This window comes from Pongo pygmaeus, chromosome 10 (genome assembly GCF_028885625.2).
Source record: "Pongo pygmaeus isolate AG05252 chromosome 10, NHGRI_mPonPyg2-v2.0_pri, whole genome shotgun sequence".
Lineage (NCBI taxonomy): Eukaryota > Metazoa > Chordata > Mammalia > Primates > Hominidae > Pongo > Pongo pygmaeus.
This window is the reverse complement of record NC_072383.2, coordinates 44,641,501-44,668,090: the sequence shown is the minus strand read 5'-3', so window position 1 is coordinate 44,668,090 and position 26,590 is coordinate 44,641,501. Positions and strand designations below refer to the sequence as shown.

The following is a 26,590-nucleotide window of genomic DNA, read 5'->3' as shown; positions in this document are numbered from 1 at the left end:
TTGCAGACTGACACCATGTTGCAGGGAAAACTGTATAACATAGTACTTGGGTAGAGGGGTAGGGGAATGGGAATGTAGTTTATTATCTTTGCAGCAATTATTGATATTATTACAAGTAAAGACATGATGTGAAACTGCAAAAAAGTAGCAAAGCCTGTCAATATGTCTACATTTTTGGATATCTGAAATATATTTACATTTTTAATACACTTACTTTTTTTGGATACATTCTATCTGAAAGTTTCCACATGTAATCATGCTCACCAGACTTTTCTAAGGGTTGAAATGACTTCTAGTATTTAAAAGCTAATGATGTTAAGATATAATTTTGGTAGGCCATGTGTTTTAATGAACAGGTAGTTGATGAGTCTATAACATGGATGTATTAAAAGGATAATTTGGTAAAAGCAATTTAGTTTCTTGGGAACTACTTGGGAGTCAATAGATAGAAGCTATTGTTTAGGACAAACGATTTCTCTGAGTTCTCTCTTAGAAATAATGCATAAAAAATTCAAATCTTCCCCCCTGCTTTTTTTTTGAGATGGAGTTTTGCTCTTGTTGCCCAGGCTGGAGTGCAATGGCACCATCTCGGCTGACTGCAACCTCCGCCTCCTGGGTTCAAATGATTCTCCTGCCTCAGCCTCCCGAGTAGCTGGGAGTACAGGCATGCACCACCATGCCCAGCTAATTTTGTATTTTTAGTAGAGATGGGGTTTCTCCATGTTAATCAGGCTGGCCTCGAGCTCCCAACCTCAACTGATCTGCCCGTCTCAGCCTCCCAAAGTGCTGGGATTACAGGTGTGAGCCACCGTGCCCAGACCAAATCTTCCTTTTAATTCAGTTTTTTCCCTGTGATCCATATTACAGTTTTCCCCATATAATCTCCATATAGTCAGAACGGGAAAGGGGGCTAATGATGATAATTGCATGTAATATAGAATGGCTACTGAACAGTGGATTGTTAAGTGCATAAAAATTGGGGAGACTTTGTGTTACAAATTTTGGGGCAAGAGATAAACAATAGGAAAAGGCTCAGTCATTGAGTCTTAGAATGAGATTTCAGGCACTGAAGGAATCTCATTTTACTGAAAAAGAAACTAACGAACAAGAAAGCCCAGTAAGTGACAGCTTCACTCACTGGTGGTATCACAGTGACTAGCATTTAGTTCTCTTGACTCCTGGACCAGTGCTCTTGCCCAGTCCCCAGCCCCACCTCAAACCATAGGTTGGTTCCAAGTAAATATGTCTTCTCCTTGAAACCATCTGGTATAGATAATAATAATAAAAGATGTGCCTAACAAGTAATTATATTACAATACCAAGTATCCTAGGTGATATATTTAAGATGGAATGGAATAAACTAGATTCTTCATATTTGAAACAAGATGATCAAATAACTTTTTTTTTTCCTTTTTTTGAGATGGTTCTCACTCTGTCACCCAGGCTGGAGTGCAGTGGCATGATCTCGGCTCACTGCAACCTCCACCTCCCAGGTTCAAGTGATTCTCCTGCCTCGACCTCTTGAGTAGCTGGCACTATAAGGTACGCATCACCACGCCCGGCTAATTTTTTTTTATTTTTAATAGACACAGGGTTTCACCATACTGGCCAGGCTGGTCTCGAACTCCTGACCTCAGGTGATCGGCCCACCTCGGCCTCCCAAAGTGTTGGGATGACAGGCATGAGCCACCATGCCTGGCCAATCAAATAACTTTTAAAATCAACTCTTAAAGGCTAAGTGAAGAAGACATAGACTTATTACCACAATCCAGTCTGATTGGTCTTTCTTAAGGCCAGAAACTATGAAAATATTTCTTTTCTATTCTCCTTTTTCTAGACTTTATATTTACCTCCTGTATGGAAGACATCAGATTTGAGATACTTAAGAGTACACTTGATTTGAGTTTCTGACTGAATATTTTGAATGGAAATCTGAACCAACACAAAGTTAATGATAGCTTTACTGCATTACCTGTAAACCAAACAAAATAAGTGAAAGGGAGAAGAAGTGCTTTAAATGCAAGAATTCCTAGTATCTTTTTTAGTATAAAGATAGGCACATATAAGAAAAAAGAAGACAAGAATATTCATTGATGGATGGATAGATGATTCAGTTGGTTTCTACATTAGCAAAGACTCATGCTGTAAAATTGGAATGTTTAGAAAATAAATCCTACAATTGTACCAGAAAAGACAAGAACATAATATGATAGAGATCCAAGCATGCCAAAGACATCATTTTCTTTTCTTTCTGTATATAACTTTTGAGTGTTCTGAATACTACCCTTGCCTTTAATGATATAGAGAAAGGAAATAAAACGGTAATCACAGTCTGTCAGAAACTGTGTTCCTTTCTGAATGAAAATAAATTCTTCTAAAACAGTATTTATGAATAGTTCTAGATTCAAGAATTTCTATTAATATTTCCACATTGGCCTTAAATAGAATCTGTGAGAATGGTCCTTTTTCCAAGTAGGTAAACATTGCTCAGTGTAGCCGCTTGGAGCCACTGAGTTTATACACCTGTACCTGCATCGATGCAAATGTGCTCTCTGCCTTCTGTGTCTTCATTGGAAAGTCAGCTTTATGACTGGCATGGAATGGATTGGAGCCTGAGAAACTGTGGGCTGATGCTGGAGGTGCCCAGATGGAATGGGAGGCAGGGCTGAACTAGAAAGTCCTTTTCAATTGCTGATAGTGGCTTCTTTAATCGACACTTTATGAATATGACTGGGCCACCTCTAAGTCTTTTTTTCCTGGACTAAGGAAAAGCTAATAGTAATTTCCTGTCTTCCTCATGCTCTTCAGTTTTAGGAGAGCTCACAGAAGTGCAAGGACACATGGAAGGGCAGAGGGAGTGGCAAAAGGGAAAAGGAAGGTTTTTGAGGAGGTGTTACCTGAATATTAGGCCCAGAATTTCTCAAAATATTCATTCTGAGAGAGGGAGAAGGAATATCCATTAAAATTATACGTAGAACATGTATCCATTCAAATGAATGCTGTCATTGCTAGTGTGAGAGCAGTGAGTATAAAACCACAGTGGAGACAATCCCCGCTTTCAAGGCATTTACAATGGACAGAAGAGCTTATGTAGTATGCGGTGTGTGGAGTGTGGGAGGAAGGAAAAGCTTTATGTGTGATGGTAAGTAGCCCTCAAAAAGGGGATAGTAAGTGATCTGCTACTGAGGTAATAGCCGGTGTTCCGGTGCTCCTCCTGAAATAGATTACAACTGATGCCCAAAATGGTATCGTGAATTGTTATCCCTTACTGTCTCATGTGGCCTTCTCACTGCTGTGCTCTTCTAAAATGTTACTAGAAAAGTCAGCAAACTCAGTATTTGACAGTGTGAACGTTTTTCAGATCCCAGTCTTTCTTGATGGGAGCCAGAAGGGCCAAACTGAAGCACCTGGTTCCCAGGGGAGAAGGGGACGAGGAAGTCCATTGGTTAGAGATGATTGGTGGCTGGGAATCGAATCTCATTCAAATTAACTCAAATTAAAAATAAGAATTAACGTAAAGATTAAGCCAACAATTTTGCAGACATCCACCAGCAGGAAACAAAGTCCAGCTAGACTTCATAGCGACTAAAGCTGGGAAAGAGAGAGTCAGAAACTAAAGTTGATTGGTCTCTAGTCTCCGACTCTTTCTTTCTCTCTTTTGTTTTTTGACTCTCTCTTTTGACTCTCTTTGCTTTTAAAAAAATATGGCCAGGCGTAGTGGCTCACGCCTGTAATCCCAGCACTTTGGGAGGCAGAGGCAGGTGGACCACGAGGTCAGGAGATCAAGACCATCCTGGCTTACACGATGAAACCCTATCTCTACTAAAAATAGAAAAAAATAGCCAGGCGTGGTGGCGGGCGCCTGTAGTCCCAGCTACTCGGAGAGACTGAGGCAGGAGAATGGGGTGAACCCGGAAAGCGGAGCTTGCAGTGAGCCCAGATCTTGCCACTGCACTCCAGCCCGGGCGACAGACTCCATCTCAAAACATAAATAAATGAATTAAATAAATAAATAAATAAATAAATAATATTGTTATTAATTCCCTGTGAGTGTTGCATACTCTTTGCTTTTTAAAAGCATGTCTACTTTCCTTTGTTCATAGACTTTGGCTTCGTCTATTTATAATCTTGCTCTTAAGTAGCTTTAGTTGTCCTTGACTTTGGCTTACATTGGCACCAACCTCAGCCCTCGCTGGATGGGAGCTCTCAGCTGCAGTCCACGGTCACTGACTATAGTTTCTGTAACCCGGCTCAGAATCGTAAGAGAGAGTCTGATTGTTGTGGTCCACGAGTCTACCCCTGGTCTCACTGGAGTGGGGCAAGGCAGACATGGAGTGGGGACAGGGCCACTTAGGCCTGTCCTTTCCAGCAGTGACTGTGAATAGCGGGAATTCTCTGAGATGGGAGCTGGGGAGGCAGCATAAATGCCCCAAAGCATGTCAACTACTACCCAAAAGCAAATGCCTTCTTTTCACAGACTGGCATGGGGCAAGCCTTACTTGGAAATGGTAAGACCTTATGTGCCATGGCATAAAACCAATAATAGTCTTTGGAGCATGGATAACAATTTGGAGCATGGGTAACAATTTGGTTTCTGGTTCTTCTACAAATTGCACAGAAAATAAACTGCTGCTGTAATGGTGGCACAGCCATCACAGGGAATCTTTGGGTGAACTGAGGAGACAGTGCTAGGGACTAAGGTACTTCTCATTCATTCATCCGATTAACTGTAGCAAGCACCTACTCTGTGCCTTGTGCTAGAAGAGCGGAAGAGTTGTATAGCCTCCAAAAGTGTACTGTGCCAATTGCTCTTTGCAGTTTGTGTTTGTTGGCTCTTCACTGAACCACAGTTTGGATTTCACCACTGAGAAGTTCCCAAAATACTCTTGGAATCCATTGTACATAAAAATTTCTAAAAGCAGAGTATTAACAAATTTAGATACACAAACAATGATAATTTCTGGCTCTGAAAACTAAGTTCAGTCCAGTGCCTGCAAACAAAAACTAAGCAGAAGGACTAAAATAAACAAAATGTTATCAGCCCTGCCTTCCCTTCTTCCCTTAGGCGTGGCTTTAATGTGGGCTTCCAGTCATGAGGAAACTCCCTGTGTTTGCTCTAGGCAGATGTTTATGTGTGTTTTGATTCTTTAAAATCTAGGGATAAAGAGCTGTAAGAAAAAGGAAGAGGGTGCTCATTTAAGAAGTTGTAATTAAATGTGTGTTTTGAGGGTTGTATTTTCTACAGGTACATTTATCTTTATAGACATAGGAGTTATTTTAGGTATTTCTGGTTGATACAGATAGAGGATCAAATTAGGCCTCAGGAGACTTCAGTTCAAGTCCTGACTCTGCCAATATAAATGTAAATGTGGGTAAATCCCTTGCTATCCATGATCCTCCTCTTCTTTGCTTTTTTGCCTAATTTATCAAGTTATTAAGGGAATCAACTGCGGGGCTAAATGTTAGGGCTTTTTGAAAATTGCAAAATATCATTTAGTAAATGTTTGAATTCGACTGGGTATATTTAGTACTTAATTAAAAAAATCAATATTGCTGCCTGATCTTGCTACTAAAGCAATCTTATACAGTCTTACATATCTACTTTTGGTAATTATTTAATCAAATTCCATCTCAAATATATTTTAAACCAGCAGAGTTAACTTACATAGTGGCACTATTCCAAGTTTGTTTTCTAATATATGTAATAGAAGCTAATTAAAGCACTCATTAAAAATGCAAACACATCTCCAAAGCAGATAATTATTAAACAAAGCAAGTAATATCTGTAATATCCTTTTAACGAAGTCTACTTTTAAATATTGGTTTCTCTTAAAGCAATGGATAGATTTTGCAAGTGAATCCAATCCACAGACTTGCTAAGCCCAGATTATGTTTATGAAAGGTATTGTGTTAGGTGCTGTAAAGTGACAAGATACAAGAAAACTGCCTCTGCCCTCAATGAGCTTAAGGGGACAGGATACAGGGGAAGCTAAATATAGGTGAATTAATTTATGTGAACAGCTGTACACATTACATTACTAGTATATCTATCTATATATAATATATAATATATAACATGTATTATATATAAAGAAGATAAATAATCCTTTAGTCCTAAGATAAAGGCACATCAGTTTCAAAGACGAACAATTATTGAAATCAAAGTTTATCTAATTAGCTCAAATAACATTTATATTATCAGAGCATGTTTATCTAATATGTAATATAAGATACAGATAATCTCTAAATAGCAATGACACTAAAATATTCCTAAAAAATCTAAAAGTATGATTAACTATGGGATATGATACTGTACAGAAATGGGTTTTCCATGGGGCTGGAACACTGAAGCACAGGCGTAGTGCTCAGGAATGCTTAGACACTGACTCTCTTCGCTCTTCTCCCCGAGATGAGGATGTGGTCTTCTGATATAAAACTTGGTTCAGAAACAAGGAGACTTCAATTATTGTAAGCATTTTCTTAAACTGAGTCATTAAATGTAGACAGTGTTTATATAAATGCTTCTCTGGCTAGGAATGTAAACACTAAATATAAAGTACCTGAGACAGAGTAAAAAAACCAAGCTTCTCAGATCTGTCTGACCCACAAATGAGCCAAAAATTGGAGTTACCAGAAAAGGAATTTATAATACTTATGATTAACATGAAAAATAAATAGTGAAATGATGAATAAAAAGGAGAATTTCACTAGAAGGTTGGAATCTGTGAAAAAATCCCATGTATATTTTAGAACTCTAAACATTGAAAAAATATTTGAAATTAGGAATTCAAATGGATAAGTTTACAGTGGATGACACACAGCATAATTAGTGAATAATGGGCTGGATCAATGAGCTGGAAACTAGATAAATAGAAAGTATCTACTCCTGAAGCAGGAAGAGAAAAAAGAATGGAAACAATGGCAAGAACAAGATACATATGAAACTTTTCACATATATATAATTGGAGTTCCAAAAAGGAGAGAGAGAATAGAGGAGAAGCAATATTCAAAGAGATAATGGATAAGAATGTCTATGTATTGATGTAAGAACAAGGAGCAAGATAAACAAAGAAAACTGTAGCTAACCACATCATAGTCAAACTGTTGAAAACCAAAGATAAAGAGAAAAATCATAAAAGCAGCCAGAAGAAAAAAAAGAAATTAGCTTCAAGGAAGCAACAATAAGATTCACAGTTGATTTATCAACATAAATTATAGATGCGAGAAGACAATATTGTCAACTTTAAGAGCTTAAAGAAAATAATTGCCAGCCTAGAATTATATCTTGCAATCATATCCTTCAAATATGAAAGTAGAATAAAGATGTTTTCAGGAAAACTAAAGGATGTTCTTCAGGCAGAAGGAAAATAATCTCAGCCTAGGCAACAAAGCAAGACCTTGTCTCTACAAAAAAAAAAAAAAAAAAAAAAAAAAAAAAAAAAAATATATATATATATATATATATATATATATATATATATATATATATAGTGGGCACAGTGGCACACACCAGTAGTCCCAGCTACTCAGGAAGCTGAGGAGGGAGGATTGCTTGAGCCCAGGAGGTTGAGGCCGCAGTGAGCCATGATCACACCACTCCATTCCAGCTTGTGTGACAAAGCGTGAGACACCTGCCTCAAAAAAAGAAAAAAAAAAAAGAGAGAGAGAGAGAGAGAAACAGAGAGAGAGAAAGAAAAGAGAATCCCAGACAGAAAAATATGGAAATGAAGGAAGGAATAAAAAACATTGGTGAAGGTAAACATGGATATTTGTAAGTCACTATTGATTATAAAAGACAGCAATTATAACGTCCTTTGTAGTATAAAATATATATAGAACTAAGATGTGTGGCAAAAAGAACAAAATCAGGAGGGATAAATCATTTAAAAGGTCTAAGGGTCTAATAGTATCAGAGGAGTGGCAAAAATAATTTGTATAATTCTGTAATAAATCAAGGATATATATTGCTGTCTCTAGGATAGTTACTATTAGAATTAAAGAAGTAAAACTTGCAAGTTTTTAAAATGAAATCATTGAATAATTAAAAAAAATAGAGGAAAGAGAGGGTGAAAAAAGAACATAAAATGACAACAAAAGGAATATAAAAGAAAAGAGCTTAATAGAAAATGAAAAATAAGATGGTAGCTATAAGCCCAATGATGTCAGTGATTAAATTGAATGTAAATAAGCTAAATTTGAAGTAAAATACTGTCAGATTAGATAAAAAACAAACCCAAATCTTCAAATCTAATAAAAAGAAATGTTTAATGTGAAAGGAAAGCCAAATATATCATGCAAACACAAACCTGCCCCTGCTCCTAAAGCTGTCTAGCTATACTAATATCAGACAATGTGAACTTTAAGGCAAGAAACATTATTAGAGATAAAGTGAGACAGTTCATAATTATAAATAAATAAGTCCAATAGGAAATGAGTACAATCCCAAATCTCTGTGCACCTAATAATATAGCTTCAAAATAAGCTAAACAAAAATGGACAGAACAATGAGAAAAAAATGTACAAATCAGCACTCACAGTGGGAGGCATTAGTGCATCTCTTTCAAACACGTAGCAGAAAAAGTGAAAAATAAAAAAATCAGTAAGGATATAGAAGATATAAACAGCACAGTTAACATATGTAATCTAATGCCATGTATGCAAAATGGTACCTAATGACCACTTCATATTCACTTCAAGTATACAGAGAACATAAGAACATTTATCAGAATCAATATATCATAACAAGAAAAAAGTCTCAACAATTTCAAAATATTGACATCTTTCAGAATGTCTTCTCTGACCACAATGGAAGTTAAGCTAAAGATCAATAACAACAATAGGAAAAACCCAAGTGCTCAAAATTAAGCAATATACTCTAAATAATCCATGGGATAAAGAAAAAAAACAGAAATTAGTTTTTAAACTTAAATAATAAAAATTACATTTGAAAAATCATGTGAAAAAACTAAAATGGTGCTTAGAAGGAAATATATAGTCTTATATTCCATATTAGAATGGAAAAAGCCTGAAAATCAATGATCTAAGTGTTAATTTCAAGAAAGTAGAGAGAGAGCAGGAATCAAACTTACAAAAAGAAATGATAAAGATAAAAGCAAAAACCAAGGAAATAAAAATCAAACATATAAGAAAGACAATAAAGCCAAAGTCAGTTGTTTAAAAACATCAAAATCTAAAGAAGACTGATCAAAAAAAAAAAAAAATAGAGAAAACAAATTTGCAACAACAGCAATGGAAAAGGAGATATCACTATAGATCATATAAGCATCAAAAGGACAATAAAAGGAAACTTAAAACAACTTTATGCTGATAAATTTGACAATTCGGATGAAATAGACAAACTCTTTGAAAATACAATTTACCAAGACTGACAGGAGAAGGGATGAAAATATCAATAATTTAGGATGTATTTTTTAAAAATTAAGCCCATCATTTTAAAAAAGAAAAGCCTGGGCTCAGATAGTTTATCAGTGAATTCCTCCAAATACTTAAGGAAAAATTAACAGCTGTCTTGTATAATTCTTCCAGAACACAGAAACAGAAGGTGAGCTTTCCAGACTTAAAAAAAATTGTAATAGCATAAACTTGATTTTTAAACCCTGACAAGGATTGTGAGAAAGAAAATTGCAAGCCCATCTTTCTCATAAACATTACTTAAAAATTCTTAACAAAATATTAGGAAGCCAAATCCATTGATACAGTAAATGGAGTGCAAGTTTAGTCCAAGTGTGCAAGTGTGGCTTACCATTCAAAAATCATAAACATAATTCACCACATTAACATAAAAAGGAGTAAAATCATACGATCACCTCAAAGGCAGAAAAAGCATTTGATAAATTCAACATCCATTTGTGATGAAAACATGTAATCAATTAAGAACAGAACTTTCTTAATCTCATAAAGAATATCTACAAAATATCCATAGCAAACATCATTCTCAATGGTAGTATATTGAAAACTTCCCCATAAGATTGGAACTGGGTCAATAATGACCACTGTCACCATTTCAGTCTAACATTGTAGAAGGAGGTCTAGACAATGCAAAAGGTCAGAGAAAGAAATAAATGTCATGGAGATTGGAAAGCAAGAAATAAAATTGTCATTTCCAGACAATAAGAACAGGCACATTCAAAATTTCTAGAGAATCTAAGGACAAATTCTTAGAATTAATAAGAGAATATAGGAAGGGAACTGGATATACAGTCAACATATAAAAACTAGTTGCATTTGTATATATTGGCAATAAACAAATAGAAAATAAAACATATTTACAATAGCATCAAAAAATTCAAACACCTAGAAATAAATCTAATTAAAGATGTGCAAGATCTCTAACTGAAAACTAAAATATTATTGAGAAAAATTAAAGGAGAGCTAAATAAGTGGAAGTATATGCATCATTATAATTGGAAGACTCAATATTGTAAAGATGTTAGTTCTCTCCAAATACATACATTCATCCATGCAATTTTGGTCAAAATCTAAGCTACAGGTTCTTCTTTTTCTAGAAATTGACAAGTTTTCCTAAAATTCATATAAAATGTAAAAGCTGGGAATCACCAAGGTATTCTTGAAGAATAAATATAGAGGACTTATACTATGAGATATCAGAAACTATTATTATAAAGTTATGACAATCAAAACTGTGTGGTACTGGTGCAAGAACAGATAACTGTCCAATGAAACACAACAGGGAATCCAGAAGTAGATCTGCACATATATGATGGCATGATTTATGATAAAGGTGATCCTGCAATGCAGTAGGAAAAAGGATAATCTTTTAGATAAACTGTGCTGTGTCAATTCAACATTCAAGTGGAAAAAAAGGTATTCTAATGTTTATTTCACGTTACACACAAGAGTCAATACAAGATGGATTGCAGAAATAATTGAAAGATGAAATAATAAAACTTCTAGAGTAGAATATCTTCATGACCTTGGAGTCAGCAATGCTTTGTTAAATAGAAAATAAGCAAATGAAAAAGCATTAATCATAAAAGGAAAAAATGTGATAAACTTGGCTACATTAAAACTAAAAACTTCTGTTCCCCCAAATTGAGTGAAAAGGCAAGCCACAAGGTGAGAGAAAAATATTAACATATATTAATTTATATCCAATGCAAACACACATATATATGATTAAAAAAAACAAATGTAGAATGCATAAAGAACACCTACAAGTCAATAAGAAAAAGTTGAACAACTCAACAGCATAATGGGCAAAAGTCTCATAAAAGAGGATGTGTAAATAAACATACAGAAAATTGTTTATTAATTCTCAGGGAAATGCAAATTAAAACCATAATAAAATAACACTTGCTATCCACGAAAATGGCTAAGATGAAAAAGATGGAAAATAATAAGTGTTGACAAGGACGTGAAGGACTAAGAATTATCATATACCACTTGTGGGATAATAAATTGGTACAACCACTTTGGAGAAGTGGGAGTTACTACTAGAGTTGAACATATGCATAACCTGTAACCCATCAAACAGATTTCAAGGCATACACCTACTAGAAATGTATGCACATGTTCACCAAAAGAATTTGAATGGGGGGGAATTTGGGGGGAACAGAACGTTCATTGCAACAGTACTTGTTAGTAGACAAAAATTGGAACAACCATTTGTTGGATTGTTGGAACGAATGGTTGTTTCAATTTGTGGAACAATGTTCCAAATATTCCAATGTTGTTCCAACAAAACGGCCCATGAACAACAAAATAGTTAAACCAATTGTGATATAGCCACAGAATTTGGGCTATATCAGTAGCAGTGAGAATGATTTACAACTACATACAAAAGTATGGATGAATCTCTCCAACATAAAGATGAGCAGTAGAAACCAGACACAAAAAAGTATATATTCCATTTATACAAAGTATAAAAACAGGTGAGCTAATCTATGTTGTTAGATATCTGTCAGCAGAGTGGTTAACATTGGGAAATTAGTGACTAGAAGGGAACAGAGGGAATTTTTGGAGAGCTGGTAATGTCCTGTTTCTTGATTTGGGTGATGGTTACAAGGGTGTGGTTGCCTTTACTCTGGTACTCCGGTTCTATGCATGGCACATGATTCTTGCCTCATGATTGTCTTTGCTGGAATTTTGTATTCCATCAGAAGGATTGGACAGAACTTAACTTCTGCTTATGTAATTGTTTAGTTCACATTTGATATACACATTTATATTGATTTTATTGAGGCTCTGCAAAATGCCTGCATCTCATGACATTCTTCTGGGCACTGGCTTTTTTCTCCACGTGGCTCCTCAGCTGTCTGATAATGTCTTTCTGTTCTTTGTCCATTTGCCTCTCTTGTGTGTGATCACCATTCTACCATACTTATGATGTATTGTCTTTGCATTCTCTGTTATTGGGCTGATAACGGAATAGGGAGAGATCATCTTTAATAGAAAGGGCAATTTTCTGATTTGAGCAGAATAATGAGGCCATTGTATTTCCTGTATATTAAGACTTCAGGCCCACTGCTGTGGTTCACGCCTGTAATCCCAGCACTTTGGGAAGCCGAGGTTGGTGGATCACTTGAGGTCAGGGGTTTGAGACCAGCCTGGCCAACATGGTGAAACCCTGTCTCTGCTGAAAATACAAAAATCAGCTGGGCATGGTGTGTGTGCCTGTAATCCCAGCTACTTGGGAGGTTGAGGCAGGAGAATCACTTGAACCTGGGAGGCAGAGATTGCAGTGAGCCAAGATCATGCCACTGCACTCCAGCCTGGGCGACACACCAAGACTCTGTCTCAAAAAAAGAGAGAGTTCACTGATTAACTGCTTCGTGCCTTCTGCCTGGGGATGACAGTGTCTTATCCAGCCCATCTAAATATTTGGTCTTATTGGCAAACATATCTCTCTTGTGACAATGGATTTGTCATGCACAATAGCTTGATACCACTAAACATTCAAGTCATCAAATGAATTACTCTTCTTTATTATTTCACATTCACCAAACATATTTGTGATTATAAACTTGGCTTCCCAAAGCTCTCTTGCAGCCAGAAAATAAATGCCAGATAGGTAGGTATGTTTTTTGGTATATATATATATATATATACATATTTTTTTTTTTTTTTGGAGATGGAGTCTTGCTCTGTCACCCAGGCTGGAGTTCAGTGGTGTGATCTCAGCTCATTGCAAGCCCCGTCACCCGGGTTCATGCTATTCTTCTGCCTCAGCCTCCCAAGTAGCTAGGACTACAGGCGCCCGCCACTACGCCCTGTTAATTTTTTGTTTTCATATTTTTAGTAGAGATGGGTTTCACCATGTTAGCCAGGATGGTCTCGATCTCCTGACCTCATGATCCGCCTGCCTTGGCCTCCCAAAGTGCTGGGATTACAGGCGTGAGCCACCACACCTGGCCTTTTGGTTTATATTTTAAGTCCCTCTCCATGTGTAAAATTAGCCCTGGGACACCAAAAATATCAAGTTTCTGGACCTGTCAAGCTGGGCTAAGTCAATGTTATAAAGATGGCCCTGTCTGAAGACCCTATTGCCTATCTTGCATCCAGGTACCCCTACAAACAAACATATTAATGTTCATTGGGGCAATGCATATTCTGTTTCTAAAAATACAGCCAAGGAGCCAAGGTTCTCAGAGCCTTCCCAGGAAAGGAAATTGAGACAAAAGGAATTTAGAAATCCAGTAGTTCTAATAAATATTGAGTGAATGGAAAATTTTACTTTGAGATAAATATGAACAATCGTCATGTTAAGCATGTTTTCTATCATTTGGCTGTTTCCATGAAGTAGGAAACATCTGTGAGCAGACTCATCCTTCAGCAACTTGTTCAGATTTGCACCTGACCTCTTCTATACAACAGCTGCCAAGGAAACCTACATTGATTTCCTACCATGTATTTTTATCACAATGCAAGAGGCAAGTAGCAGCATGTCAAAACTGCTCTCTGGAGAAAGTGATTATTATTATTATTTATTTATTTTGCTTTCCCTGTAGTTCAAAACCCCTTTGGGTACTCTCCAGTGTGTTTTGAGATTGCTGATCCTCACTCTCTACTAAAGGTCACTGAGGTTGCTCCCCACAACATGCCACCTTCAAGTTCCCAGGGGTTTTGAGAAGCCTAAGCATGCAGACCAGTGGACTCATCCCAGTCTGCAGCAGCTGAGAGAGAGCACCATGGAGAGTAAGGCAGAGCTGAGCGAAATGAGGACCTGCTGGACTCTGGTACAGCCAGGCTCGGGGGAGCCACATAATTAGTACAAACATCATTGTGTTGAGACACCTCTCCAGCTCTGTTTATTTTGCACATAAACCTAGCCATTAGGTTCAACAAACATTTGTTAAACATCTGTGCTGCGTCAGACCACATCCAAGGCACAAAGGCAATAAGGCAAGTACTCTTTTACAGCTTTATAGTTCACCAAAGCACTTTTTACATGTTTCATCTCAGTCAACTTTGTGAAATTAAAGTGTACATATTAGTACTGCATTTCCATCTTACAAATGGGGAAGCTGAGAATCCAAAAGGTTGAGTCATTTACCTAGGGTTATATAGTTAATAAACGGATGTTCTGGAACAAAATCCAGGGATTTGATTCTTTATTCAATACTCTATTTGGCATTTAATTAGAAGGTGTTTCAGTTCCTTGGTATGTGCAGGAGAGAGACACTACTTTCCTTGCTTATAATTCTTTATTGTGAGTGCCACAGATAAGATGACTGATAGGGATTCATGTTAGTACTGCTTAATTCTAAGACAATTTTCTTCTCTGACCGTTTAATGGTTTTCCCCAGATTATATTTTTATTTGCATACAATTTACTTTGTTGAATCAGATACTTTTCCAATAAAATGAGTAAGATCTAAAATTCTGAATTGGAATATTTGGAATTTTTGAACGCCCAAAGTATACATTTTCTGTTGCAAATACTTTGGCTCATGGTTTTATCCAATTTGGAATTGAATTCTATACCACCTTATATCCTATAATTATTTCTAATAATACTACAAATTCCTAGAGGAGAGCAACCATATCACGGCCCTGGGAGTGTGGCCAGGACTAACAATATTTGCTGAATGGAATTTAAATTATGGCTGACCTTGCTACTCCCTAAATGGGAAGCATTAGAACTAATTGTTAAGCATCAATCCAGAGCAAGGCAGACTTCTGCGAGAAATCTGCTTCTACCACTAATATTGGGCAAGTTATATAAACCAACAAAGCCCCATGGCCCTCATTAGAAAATGGGGATGCTAATGCCCATCTCTGTAGCCCTTTATAAGAATTAAATGAGAAGCCTGGTATATGGTGAGAATATAATAAGTGGTAGGTCTTATTATCAAGACCACTTTCTTGGGTCTTTCGAGAGGTCCTTCTGTCTTCTCCTATATTAATGTGATGTTTCTTTTCACTGTCACAAACTGAAAGGTCAGAGTTCCAGAGAATATTACCCATGGGGCAAATACCACAGAGGGCCTTGTGTTTGCTGAAAATAATTGAATAAGTATTTGCAATAGTGCTGACTGTATAATGGAGAGAGTTGATTCTTTTCTCTCTCAATTTTATTTTGTTTAGTGTTAACATTGGTTGGTGAATAATGGCTGCTTCAAATTAGATATTACTTTGAATAATTAGATTCCCTTTATAAAGCTATGATAAATTAGTTACTGCTACAGGAAATCAAATTTTTTTAAAGGGCATAAAATAGGACTCTGAATGCTTCATATAGTTCTCTAAACTGGGTTTGTTAAATATTATCCATATTTATCAGAGAGGCAAAATTAACCCCAGTTTTGAGGGATATAATAGCGTTTGAGAATTCAATCAGATGATCTCTTCAGGCTAACAATGAGCAAAATAAAAACTAGAGCACCTGCCATTTATGACCAAAATCTCAAGATATAACTATAATGCTAGATGCATAGTTTTGACACACTGAGTTTTTTAAAGCAAATTTTCATCTGCTTATTTTATTCCTAAAGCTGAGAATGTTAAAGTATTTAAAAAGAGGTTTGCTTGTTTCTCTCATTATATAATTATGACAAAGAAAAAAGATCCTCCTTTTGCAAACTTCTCAGGTTCCTCATTTCAATGGATTTATTCTTTGAGCAGAAATTGTAACTTACCAGTGAGATTGTAAATGGCATTCTTTGATTCTTTTTCCTGTAACTTTTTTTTTTTTTTTTTTTTTTTTTTACAATAAGCACATAGTACAGTACTTTAAGAATTAGGAAAAATCTTTTTAGTTGTTATTTTTACTTTTATTTCTCATTGAAAAACAAAAAGCAGTGTGGGCAGGGGACCATGCCACCTTCACCAAGGCTGGACTAAGAATGTGCCATCGGGGAGGACTCACAGCTATTGGGAGTTGATCACACCCAAGGTTGTTGAACCCTAAACGTGAGAATGTGGACAACTGGGCAATAAGAAATATTTAAATGTCTATTATGTGCCTAATTTTAGTCAGACTTGTATGGCTATTGCAGCATTTATGCATGGCTATAATTCTCAGACTAAAGAATAGCGCCTAGCACACAGTGGATGCTCAGTAAATATCTGCCAAATAAACAATGCAGAGCTAAAGCAGGACAGCAATTATCATGCCTCAAACAGGGGAGGTCTGAGTCACTTAATGCCTGAGAAGCCACAAGAGGGTTTTTCTCTCTGAAAGTACAGTAGTTGATTCTGAAGTAGGAACCAAATTAAGCAGAAACATTGATGCACATGACTTTAAAAACTATTAAGTTTTCATTGTACTTTTTCTTCTCACAAAGGACTCTAGAATAATAGAATACAGATAAGGAAAGAGAAGAAATATGTTAAAAGAAACACTGTTATGGCACAGGTACATAATTTTTCATTTGATTATCTATGCATACCATATAATTAACATACATATTTTTTTTTCTTTTACAATAACTGGAACCATATCATTTTGTAATTTTTTTGCTTTGTCACCAGATAGTCCCCTGCCACATTATTTCAGTAAGAATGTATATTATACCAGATGGATGTACACGAATTTATTTACCCACATCCCTGTTGCACATTAACAAAATACTGCAATGAACATGTGATACCCATCACAATAGAATACTTAATAGATTAAAGTGATCTCTCAACTGTAAAGAACTCGCCTTAAGTTACTTTTCCTGAAGTAGCAATGGGACTGACGTCTGCCCAGGGCAGTGCTAACTGGCGGGTGAAGAAACAAAACCTAGGGTCCCCGGGACTTGGGCAACAGAGGACACATTGTTATCAGAAAATCAAGTTAATTTTTTGAAGCTGAAAGGACCTTTAGAAATAGTCAGTTGTTACATCCTCAATTAACTCTTGAGGTTTCTGGAGAGGTTAAATGGGTTTTTTGTTTTGTGTTTTGAGACGGAGTCTTGCTCTGTCGCCCAGGCTGGAGTGCAATAGTGTGATCTCCGCTCACTGCAACCTCTGTCTCCCAGGTTCAAGCGATTCTCCTGCCTCAGCCTCCTGAGTAACTGGGATTACAGGCGTGTGCTGCCATGCCTGGCTAATTTTTGTAACTTCATTAGAGACAGGGATTCACCAGCAGAGATGTTGGCCAGGCTGGTCTCCAACTCCTGACCTCAAGTGATTCACTAGCCTCGGCCTCCCAAAGTGCTGGGATTACAGGCATGAGCCACCGAGCCCAGCCTAAATGTTTCTGCTGAAGCTAAATTTTAGATCACCTCTTAAATCTCCTCACCTTGTAATTTTGGTAGGTTTCTGCAATCACACAGAGTTTTAATACTTTTATAATTCAAGACTCTGGGTAAATGGAACTTTGGTCCCCACAACCACATTCTAAGTTCAAGTGCAGCTAACCTATGCAGGTCTTTCAACAGTGTGATCCTAACAGATTCTGCAACCCTTAGCTAAAAATCCCCGTCCAAACCTAGAAAACACGCTAAGTGAAAGAAGCCAGACACAAAAAGACACATATTGAATGATTCCATTTATATAAAATGTCCAGAATAGGCAAATCCATAGAAACAGAAAGTACATTAGTGGTTGCCAGGGGCTGAGAGAAAGGAAAATAGGAGTAATTGCTTAATGGGCATAGGACTTCTTTTTGGGGTGATGAAAATACAGACAGTCCCTGACTTACGATGGTTCAGTTTGCCTTAGGATGTTTCAACTTTACAATGGTGCAAAAGTGATACACATTCAGTAGAAACCATACTTCAAGTACCCATACAATCATTCTGTTTTTCACTTTCAGTATAGTATTCAATGAATTCCATGAGCAATTCAACACTTTTTTTAAACATAAAATAGACTTTGTGTTAGACGATTTTGCTCAACTGTAGGCTAGTGTAAGTGTTCTGCGCACATTTAAGGTAGGCTAGGCTAAACTATGATGTTCGGAAGATTTGGTGTAATAAATGCACTTTTAACTTATTTATTGAGTTTTTTTTTGGAATGTAATCCCATTGTAAATTGAGGAGCATCTGTATTCTATAATTAAGATAGTGGTGATGGTTGCACAGTATTGTGAGTATATTAAACAATCACTGAACTGCGCACTTTAAAATGGTTAAAATGGTGAATTTTATGTCATGTGGATTTTATCTCAAGTGAATTAAAAAACAAAAAACTGTCTAGCCTATGTCAATGAAGATAAGAGACAGAACAACCAGATGAGTGAGTGGAGATTGCTTAAAGAGTAGCCCCATTGTGAGCTCTTCCTGGGGAGGACATGCAGTACCTCCTGCAGAATACTCCCATTCTATCCCCCCATTTCCAGCCAAGTAAAGGGAGCGTCCAGAGAAACATGCCACAAGCTGACCCATGCCTCCTGGAGTTCAGAAAGCACAGGAGCTGGAGTCTGAGTTTTCCCTGAAAATGTGTCTCCATATAATGAAAGACACAGGATTGTGTGAGAGATCTGGTTCTATAAAAAATCTTAAGTAATTTACAAAAACCAACTGGAGCAGGCCAAGAGAAGAACAGGATGCTGTAGGAGCTGAGTGCACTTCCATAGTTGCTGGGCAAAGGTATGTTTTTCTTGTGGGTTCAAGCTAAGTCACACTGTAAAAATCCTATTAAGAGTGCTGCCCGCCAGAGTGATGAGACTCCACAGGAAGCTCCTGCATGCAGCAATCAGTGACCCCAGTGAGCTCCATCTCCAAAGAACACCCAGTGTGCCTCACGCCAAAAAAAGGGGCAACAAGATATCTGCCAGTGTATAAATTCCACCTGACTACAGGACGCATGGTAGAGTCAAAGGAGATAAAGAATGTGAAAGCCCTTCTTAGGACATAAAGTGCTATTGAAGTGTTAATTATTAGTAAAAATGACTTAGAATCATCAAACATGCGCTATTAATTTCTTGTCTCATATCTCTAATTCCTTAAATCTTTGATTACAACCTGAGAAATTGTGGAAATTACAGGGCTAGAACTCCTGTGATTTCATCACCTCAAATTATTGCCTCAGGCAGAAAGTATTTCCAAACCCAGCTAGACACTCACATGACCACACACCCTTCTCAGCATACTAGATTCAGAATTATGTCAAGTGTCAAGCCACATTCTACTATCCCTTGGAGTCATTACTGAATGGTCAAAAATTCCAATGTATTATGTCACGTGGAAGAGGCCAGAGGACTATCTATCGCATCCTATTTTAAACTCCTGAGAAGGCAACTCAACCATCTGTCTTGGCAACCCATTCCAGGTTGGAACCACCCTGGCAGAAACGTCTCTCTTCTGTTTAATCTAAATCCTTCAAATAGAACCTTGAGATAATTGCATCCCATTTCATTTTCAAATAATTTGGAACACAGTTGTTTACCATCTGGGTTATAGGATTATATAATGTCACAGGGCTGTGGTGAGCAATAAATGAAATAATGCATGTAAAACGCATAGCTCAATGTCTGGCATATAATAATGGCTCAGTACATATTTATTATCACCATCATTACATGTGTTAGTACTCTGTCCGTTACAAGCAATATACAACTCAAAATAATTTAAGCTAAAAAAGGGGGGTGGGGTGGAAAATATAATTAAAAAGGAAGTAAAAGTATGCAGTGGCCTTCAGGTACTACCAGATCCAGGACTCAAATAACATTTACAAGACTCCTCTTTCTCTTTCTTCTCCTTCGTTTTTAAGACAAGCTTTCAAAGCATAAAAGGCAGGACAGCAACCAGCAGATTCAGTTGGGGTAAACCGTTACCTTAACCACTTTGAATAGGTTCCCTATTCATCACTTCATTTATCAAAAATTTATTGAATGTGTTAAGCAGGGTTCTAAGAGCTGAGAATACAGCAATACCCCAAACAGATAAAACTGCTATCCTCTTGGAATTTACCTTCTAGTGGAAAGAGGGAATCTGTTAGAAGAAGGAGAAGGGATGCTAGAAAGATAAAAATGTTATCCTCCACAAAATAAGGTCACATCTTATACCTTAAGATCAACTCTTATCTTTCTTTCCTCCCAGCTAGTAAACTCAATCGTTTTACAACGTTCTTCCCTTTCACAAACATGTGAAATCCCCCAAATCAGGTCTTCAAATGGATAAATAGCCTTGTCTATGGATTTTGAGTGCATTTAGTTTACTGTTGCTGTGTAATCTCTGCATAATGTTTCTACAATATGCCTGTAGTTATAATAATATAACCTTCCTGTTTCCACTTTTTGAATCGCTTATTCTTTTTAGACTATTTTTGCATTAAATACAGGTCTTTCTTCTGCCTTCATGGTTTCCTTAAAATACGACGTTAATTAGTAAAATCCTGCAAAAACCTGGTCATTTATTAGTCATTTAAAAAATATTCCTCTGAGCGATTTTAATTCTATTCCTCTGTATTAACTATTCTAACTCTATAAAATTGAAGGCCTGGAGACCAAATTTTTTGAGAATCCCAGGAAGTGTGGCCTAATACTAGAAAATCTCAACTTCTGCCTCTCCCCTTAAAGTGCACAGTAAGAAATGCTTGCATGAAGCATTTTAGGCTGCGTTCTTATGATAAAATTCAACTTTTCATGAAATAAATTAATCTGAATCAAGTTATCCTCATCTGAAAATGTCTAGATTTATTAGTGCTAGCCCGGCTTTATTCCACAAACAATTCTATTTAAATTAGACGTTGGTCTAACAAATCTGCCTGACCATAGCAATGACTCACGGACCACGTAGGAAACAACTTTCACTAAATTCAAGATTGCTCAAGTGAAAAGGTGTGCGGGGGAGGGGAGGAAGAATTGGTTGTCCTCATCATTTTTATTTGTAAGTAATATTACAAGTTATCTATCCTGCCCCATCTGTTTCCTCAATTTGGTTGCTTTTCATTCCACTGTGGTTGGCATCTTTTGTCAAGGCAGTAATTTATTTCTTTTAATCCGGATATAATGGGCAAATGGGCGATCTGACTCACTCAAATCCCATCGTTAAAACTTATCTTGGAATTAAACAAAAATGGATTTTTAATCGTAAAGCTCATCAGCCTCATAGCCTCCACCTCATTTCTGAATGGCCTTGTGCGGCTTGCACCTTCTGTGCCTGCTGAACCAAAGCGCGCTGGTCGGCCGCGGCATCTCTGGAAGGGATGAAGAGCCTCCGCGCACACGTCCCTTACTTCCCTGTCCAGCACGCGCCACGAGCACGCTTGCAAAAGAAGGGGAGGTGGCGGGGACAGAGACAGAGGAAAAGAGAGAGAGAAAAAGAGAAAGAGAACGAAAGAGAAAAGAGAGAGAGGGAGAGAGAGACGGAGAGAGAAGAGGGGAAGGAGAAGAGAGAAAAAAGAAAAAGAAAAAAAGGTCTGCTCTGGGATTATTATTATTATTATTTGGGTTAATACTCTTATCTTTGCATTCCAGCTGGAAGGTCGGCTCCAAGCCTTCTTTTCTGCCCTCCTCCTTCTTGAATTGGACACCATCCCTGTTGCCGCCTCCTGAGTCAGGAAAGGGATAGAACTTTCCCAGGGAGGTGAGGGGTGTCCCCGCGGCGATTTCCCGGTTACTTCCTCCCAGCAGAGATCCCTGTGGAGAGGAAACGTTCCCGACTTCCCTCCCCGCGATCTCCTCCCCAGAAGCGAGCGGAGACGTCAGGCTGCTTCTGGGTTTATTTTGTAAACCCAGACAGTCAACTGCACTTGGCGCAGGCAAAGCCTCCTTGGCCCTCGCCCCAAAGCAAAGCTCTAAGAGGTCCGGGGACTCCTTGGCCTGGGTGGGGAGAGAGACGTAACCTGTGCTGCCGCCGCGAAGTGGCTCTCCAAGGGTGAGACCCCTCCCTCGGTGGCTAGGCCTGTCCCCTTTAGCCTTCCTCGACCCCATTACCGCCCGGCTTGGAGCTGGACGAAGGGACGTAATTGGTAGGCGAGTGGGTTGGGCATCTTGACCCTAGGACGAGAGTCTGGACCTCTGGTGTGGACCCCTGCCCCCTCCCCGCTCTGCGCGGCCGTTCTAGAGGTCCGGGTGGGAGCTGGAGGAGGAAAGCGGGAGGAGGCGGCGAGGCCGCCGGGCGGTATGAGGGGGCGCCGGCCGCCTCTCGGATTGGCTGCGCCGCCGCCCCCTCCGCATCGCGCGCCCCCCACCACGCGCCCAGCCTGCTCCCTCCCGCAGGCTCCGAGCTGCTCCCCGCAGGAGGCAGGACGCGCAGGGGTGGGACCGGGCCCCTAGCCCCTCTCCCGGCCCCAGGCGCGCGGGAACCCCGCGTCCTACAGCCTCCCGAGTGCGGAGAGGCGGGGCCGCCCGCTGCCGCCCTGCTGCCTGCGCCCCCTCCCGCGGCCCCGGCTTCGGGAGCGGGGCGTCCCGCGCGCGGGCACACGGCGGCCAGAGCGCCGAGGCGGTACCTTCAGCCTGCAATGAGAGGAGTCCGGGAGAGTCCCCGGGAGCCAGCGAAGAGCTTGGCTGCTGCGTCCAGGGCTGCTGCTGTCGCCGCGGCTGCTTGAAACTCCTCAAAGTTGAGAGCCGGCTGGAGGCTGCCGCCCGCCGGGAGCCAGAGGGAAAAGAAGTCGGAAGGTGCAAGAGTGACAGACACGGACAGACGGACGCGCAGACCTTCGGAAGGCACTGCGTAGGCAGCCTCCCCGGAGCCCGCGAGGCTCCCCAGCACCGTGAGTTTTTTTCTGGATGGGTGGTTGCTAAGTATTTCCGTTTAATTGTTTGTAGCCTACGTTTGCGTATAGTTGTGTCTGTTGGAGGGAGTTTAAAACAACAACAACAACAACGCAGGATGCACCTTAGGAAAAAATTGAGTTTCTGATGGTGGGTGAGACGGTGGGTTGTATGGAGAGAATGTGACTGTAAATTTTTATAAGCAGGACTAACCCAGGAAAGAGGAAAAAATACATTTAACAGTGAAGAGGCAACACAGAGCTCCCTATTGTGAAATAAAACCCATTTCAAAAGTTATTGGAAAGAAAGTAAGGTATGGCTCTTATGGGTTAACTAGTGGTAGTCAGTTTCTGCTTTTTACTCCCTCTGAAATATTAATTGTTTGCCAGGTTCACTGGTGGGAGGCTGAGCCGGTGGAAAAGACACCGGGAAGAGACTCAGAGGCGACCATAATGTCGTTACGTGTACACACTCTGCCCACCCTGCTTGGAGCCGTCGTCAGACCGGGCTGCAGGGAGCTGCTGTGTTTGCTGATGATCACAGTGACTGTGGGCCCTGGTGCCTCTGGGGTGTGCCCCACCGCTTGCATCTGTGCCACTGACATCGTCAGCTGCACCAACAAAAACCTGTCAAAGGTGCCTGGGAACCTTTTCAGACTGATGAAGAGACTGGACCTGAGTTATAACAGAATTGGGCTTCTGGATTCTGAGTGGATTCCAGTATCGTTTGCAAAGCTGAACACCCTAATTCTTCGTCATAACAACATCACCAGCATTTCCACGGGCAGTTTTTCCACAACTCCAAATTTGAAGTGTCTTGACTTATCGTCCAATAAGCTGAAGACGGTGAAAAATGCTGTATTCCAAGAGTTGAAGGTTCTGGAAGTGCTTCTGCTTTACAACAATCACATATCCTATCTCGATCCTTCAGCGTTTGGAGGGCTCTCCCAGTTGCAGAAACTCTACTTAAGTGGAAATTTTCTCACACAGTTTCCGATGGATTTGTATGTTGGAAGGTTCAAGCTGGCAGAACTGATGTTTTTAGATGTTTCTTATAACCGAATTCCTTCCATGCCAATGCACCATATAAATTTAGTGCCAGGAAAACAGCTGAGAGGCATCTACCTTCATGGAAACCCATTTGTCTGTGACTGTTCCTTGTACTCCTTGCTGGTCTTTTGGTATCGTAGGCATTTTAGCTCAGTGATGGATTTTAAGAACGATTACACTTGTCGCCTGTGGTCTGACTCCAGGCACTCGCGTCAGGTACTTCTGCTCCAGGATAACTTTATGAATTGCTCTGACAGCATCATCAATGGTTCCTTTCGTGCGCTTGGCTTTATTCATGAGGCTCAGGTCGGGGAAAGACTGATGGTTCACTGTGACAGCAAGACAGGTAATGCAAATACCGATTTCATCTGGGTGGGTCCAGATAACAGACTGCTAGAGCCGGATAAAGAGATGGAAAACTTTTACGTGTTTCACAATGGAAGTCTGGTTATAGAAAGCCCTCGTTTTGAGGATGCTGGAGTGTATTCTTGTATCGCAATGAATAAGCAACGCCTGTTAAATGAAACTGTGGACGTCACAATAAATGTGAGCAATGTCACTGTAAGCAGATCCCATGCTCATGAGGCATTTAATACAGCTTTTACCACTCTTGCTGCTTGCGTGGCCAGTATCGTTTTGGTACTTTTGTACCTCTATCTGACTCCATGTCCCTGCAAGTGTAAAACCAAGAGACAGAAAAATATGCTACACCAAAGCAATGCCCATTCATCGATTCTCAGTCCTGGCCCCGCTAGTGATGCCTCCGCTGATGAACGGAAGGCAGGTGCAGGTAAAAGAGTGATGTTTTTGGAACCCCTGAAGGATACTGCAGCAGGGCAGAACGGGAAAGTCAGGCTCTTTCCCAGCGAGGCAGTGATAGCTGAGGGCATCCTAAAGTCCACGAGGGGGAAATCTGACTCAGATTCAGTCAATTCAGTGTTTTCTGACACACCTTTTGTGGCGTCCACTTAATTTGTGCCTATATTTGTATGATGTCATAATTTAATCTCTTCATATTTAACTTTGTGTGTGGTCTGCAAAATAAACAGCAGGACAGAAATTGTGTTGTTTTGTTCTTTGAAATACAACCAAATTGTCTCTTAAAATGATTGGTAGGAAATGAGGTAAAGCACTTTAGTTCCTCAATGTGCCAGAGAAAGATGGGGTTGTTTTCCAAAGTTTAAGTTCTAGATAACAGTATCTTAGCTTTTAGCACTATTGGTAATTTCAGAGTAGGCCCAAAGGTGATATGACTCCCATTGTCTCTTTGTCTAGGATATTGAAAGAAAAAATAAACTTTATGTATTAGTGTCCTTCAAAAATAGACTTTGCTGACTTACTAGTACCAGAGTTATTTTAAAGAAAAACACTAGTGTCCAATTTCATTTTTAAAAGATGTAGAAAGAAGAATCAAGCATCAATTAATTATAAAGCCTAAAGCAAAGTTAGATTTGGGGATTATTCAGCCAAAATTACCATTTCAGACCAGAATGAATAGACTACACTGATAAAATGTACTGGATAATGCCACATCCTATATGGTGTTGTAGAAATAGTTCAAGGAAAGTACATTTGTTCGCCTGTCTTTTCATTTTGTACATTCTTCCCATTCTGTGTTCTTGTACAAAAGATCTCATTGAAAATTTAAAGTCATCATAATTTGTTGCCATAAATATGTAAGTGTCAATACCAAAATGTCCGAGTAACTTCTTAAATCCTTGTTCTAGCAAACTAATATTGGTTCATGTGCTTGTGTATATGTAAATCTTAAATTATGTGAACTATTAAATAGACCCTACTGTACTGTGCTTTGGACATTTGAATTAATGTAAATATATGTAATCTGTGACTTGATGTTTTGTTTTATTTGGCTATTTAAAAACACAAATCTAAAATGTTTTATGTTATCAGATTATGCTATTTTGTATAAAGCACCACCGATAGCAGATCTCTCTCCAAAATTCTTATAGTAAAGTAGATTTTTTTAAAGGGGGAGGGGAAGGCTTTAATGTGTTCTAGATCAATTTATACCTTCCGTATGACGTTTTACTCTGATATCATTATGCACTTTAACCAGATCCAGAAAACACTTAAACTCTTACTTTGCAACAAGTGAGAGCCCAGGAGACCTCCTTATTATCTTGTCTCTGCTTTGAGGCAATCAAGTACCCTCTCTGAACCTAGGTTCCCTCATCTGTAAAACAAAGGTTTCAGACCAGATGGTGTTTAAGGTTTATCCCCATACTGGAATGAATGATTTCTTGGTGGTATTAGCATCATCACAGACCTATACTTGCTTTCTGAAACTCTACCACATACTGAAGGAATGCAGGAATGGGATTAAGATGACTAGCATAGCAGTGTACAGCTTGAAGAGACATTCCACATAATCACTCCAGCTCCTTCTCTTTTCTCAGGGACAAATGAGGCCCAGAGAAAATACGACCTGTGTAAGATCAAACAGTGGCAG

General features: G+C 38.9%; 2 protein-coding genes across 7 annotated transcripts in view; one reads left to right on the top strand and one right to left on the bottom strand.

Moving 5' to 3' along the window:
* The window catches only part of PCED1B (PC-esterase domain containing 1B), a 154,299-nt gene extending 131,232 nt beyond the window's left edge, over positions 1–23,067 (bottom strand). For 2 of the 5 annotated variants that reach the window (XM_054443806.2, XM_054443808.2), the window contains exon 1: positions 22,807–22,970. The gene's annotated coding sequence lies outside the window, so the exon portion shown is untranslated. Of the gene's footprint in view, positions 1–22,806 lie in introns of all 5 variants that reach the window. The other 3 variants (XM_054443809.2, XM_063672697.1, XM_063672699.1) reach the window with 3 other exon arrangements.
* AMIGO2 (adhesion molecule with Ig like domain 2) lies at positions 22,686–25,974 on the top strand. 2 transcript variants are annotated; one of them, XM_054443804.2, is made up of 3 exons: positions 22,933–23,070; positions 23,278–23,384; positions 23,461–25,974. In XM_054443804.2, exon 3 carries the CDS (start codon positions 23,524–23,526, stop codon positions 25,090–25,092), a length of 1,569 nt encoding a protein of 522 aa, XP_054299779.1. In that variant the 5' UTR covers positions 22,933–23,070; positions 23,278–23,384; positions 23,461–23,523; the 3' UTR covers positions 25,093–25,974. The 2 variants fall into 2 exon arrangements, with proteins under 2 accessions (XP_054299776.1, XP_054299779.1); XM_054443801.2 differs by lacking the exon at positions 23,278–23,384 and having other exon boundaries at positions 22,686–23,070.
* The last annotated feature ends 616 nt before the right edge of the window (positions 25,975–26,590 follow it).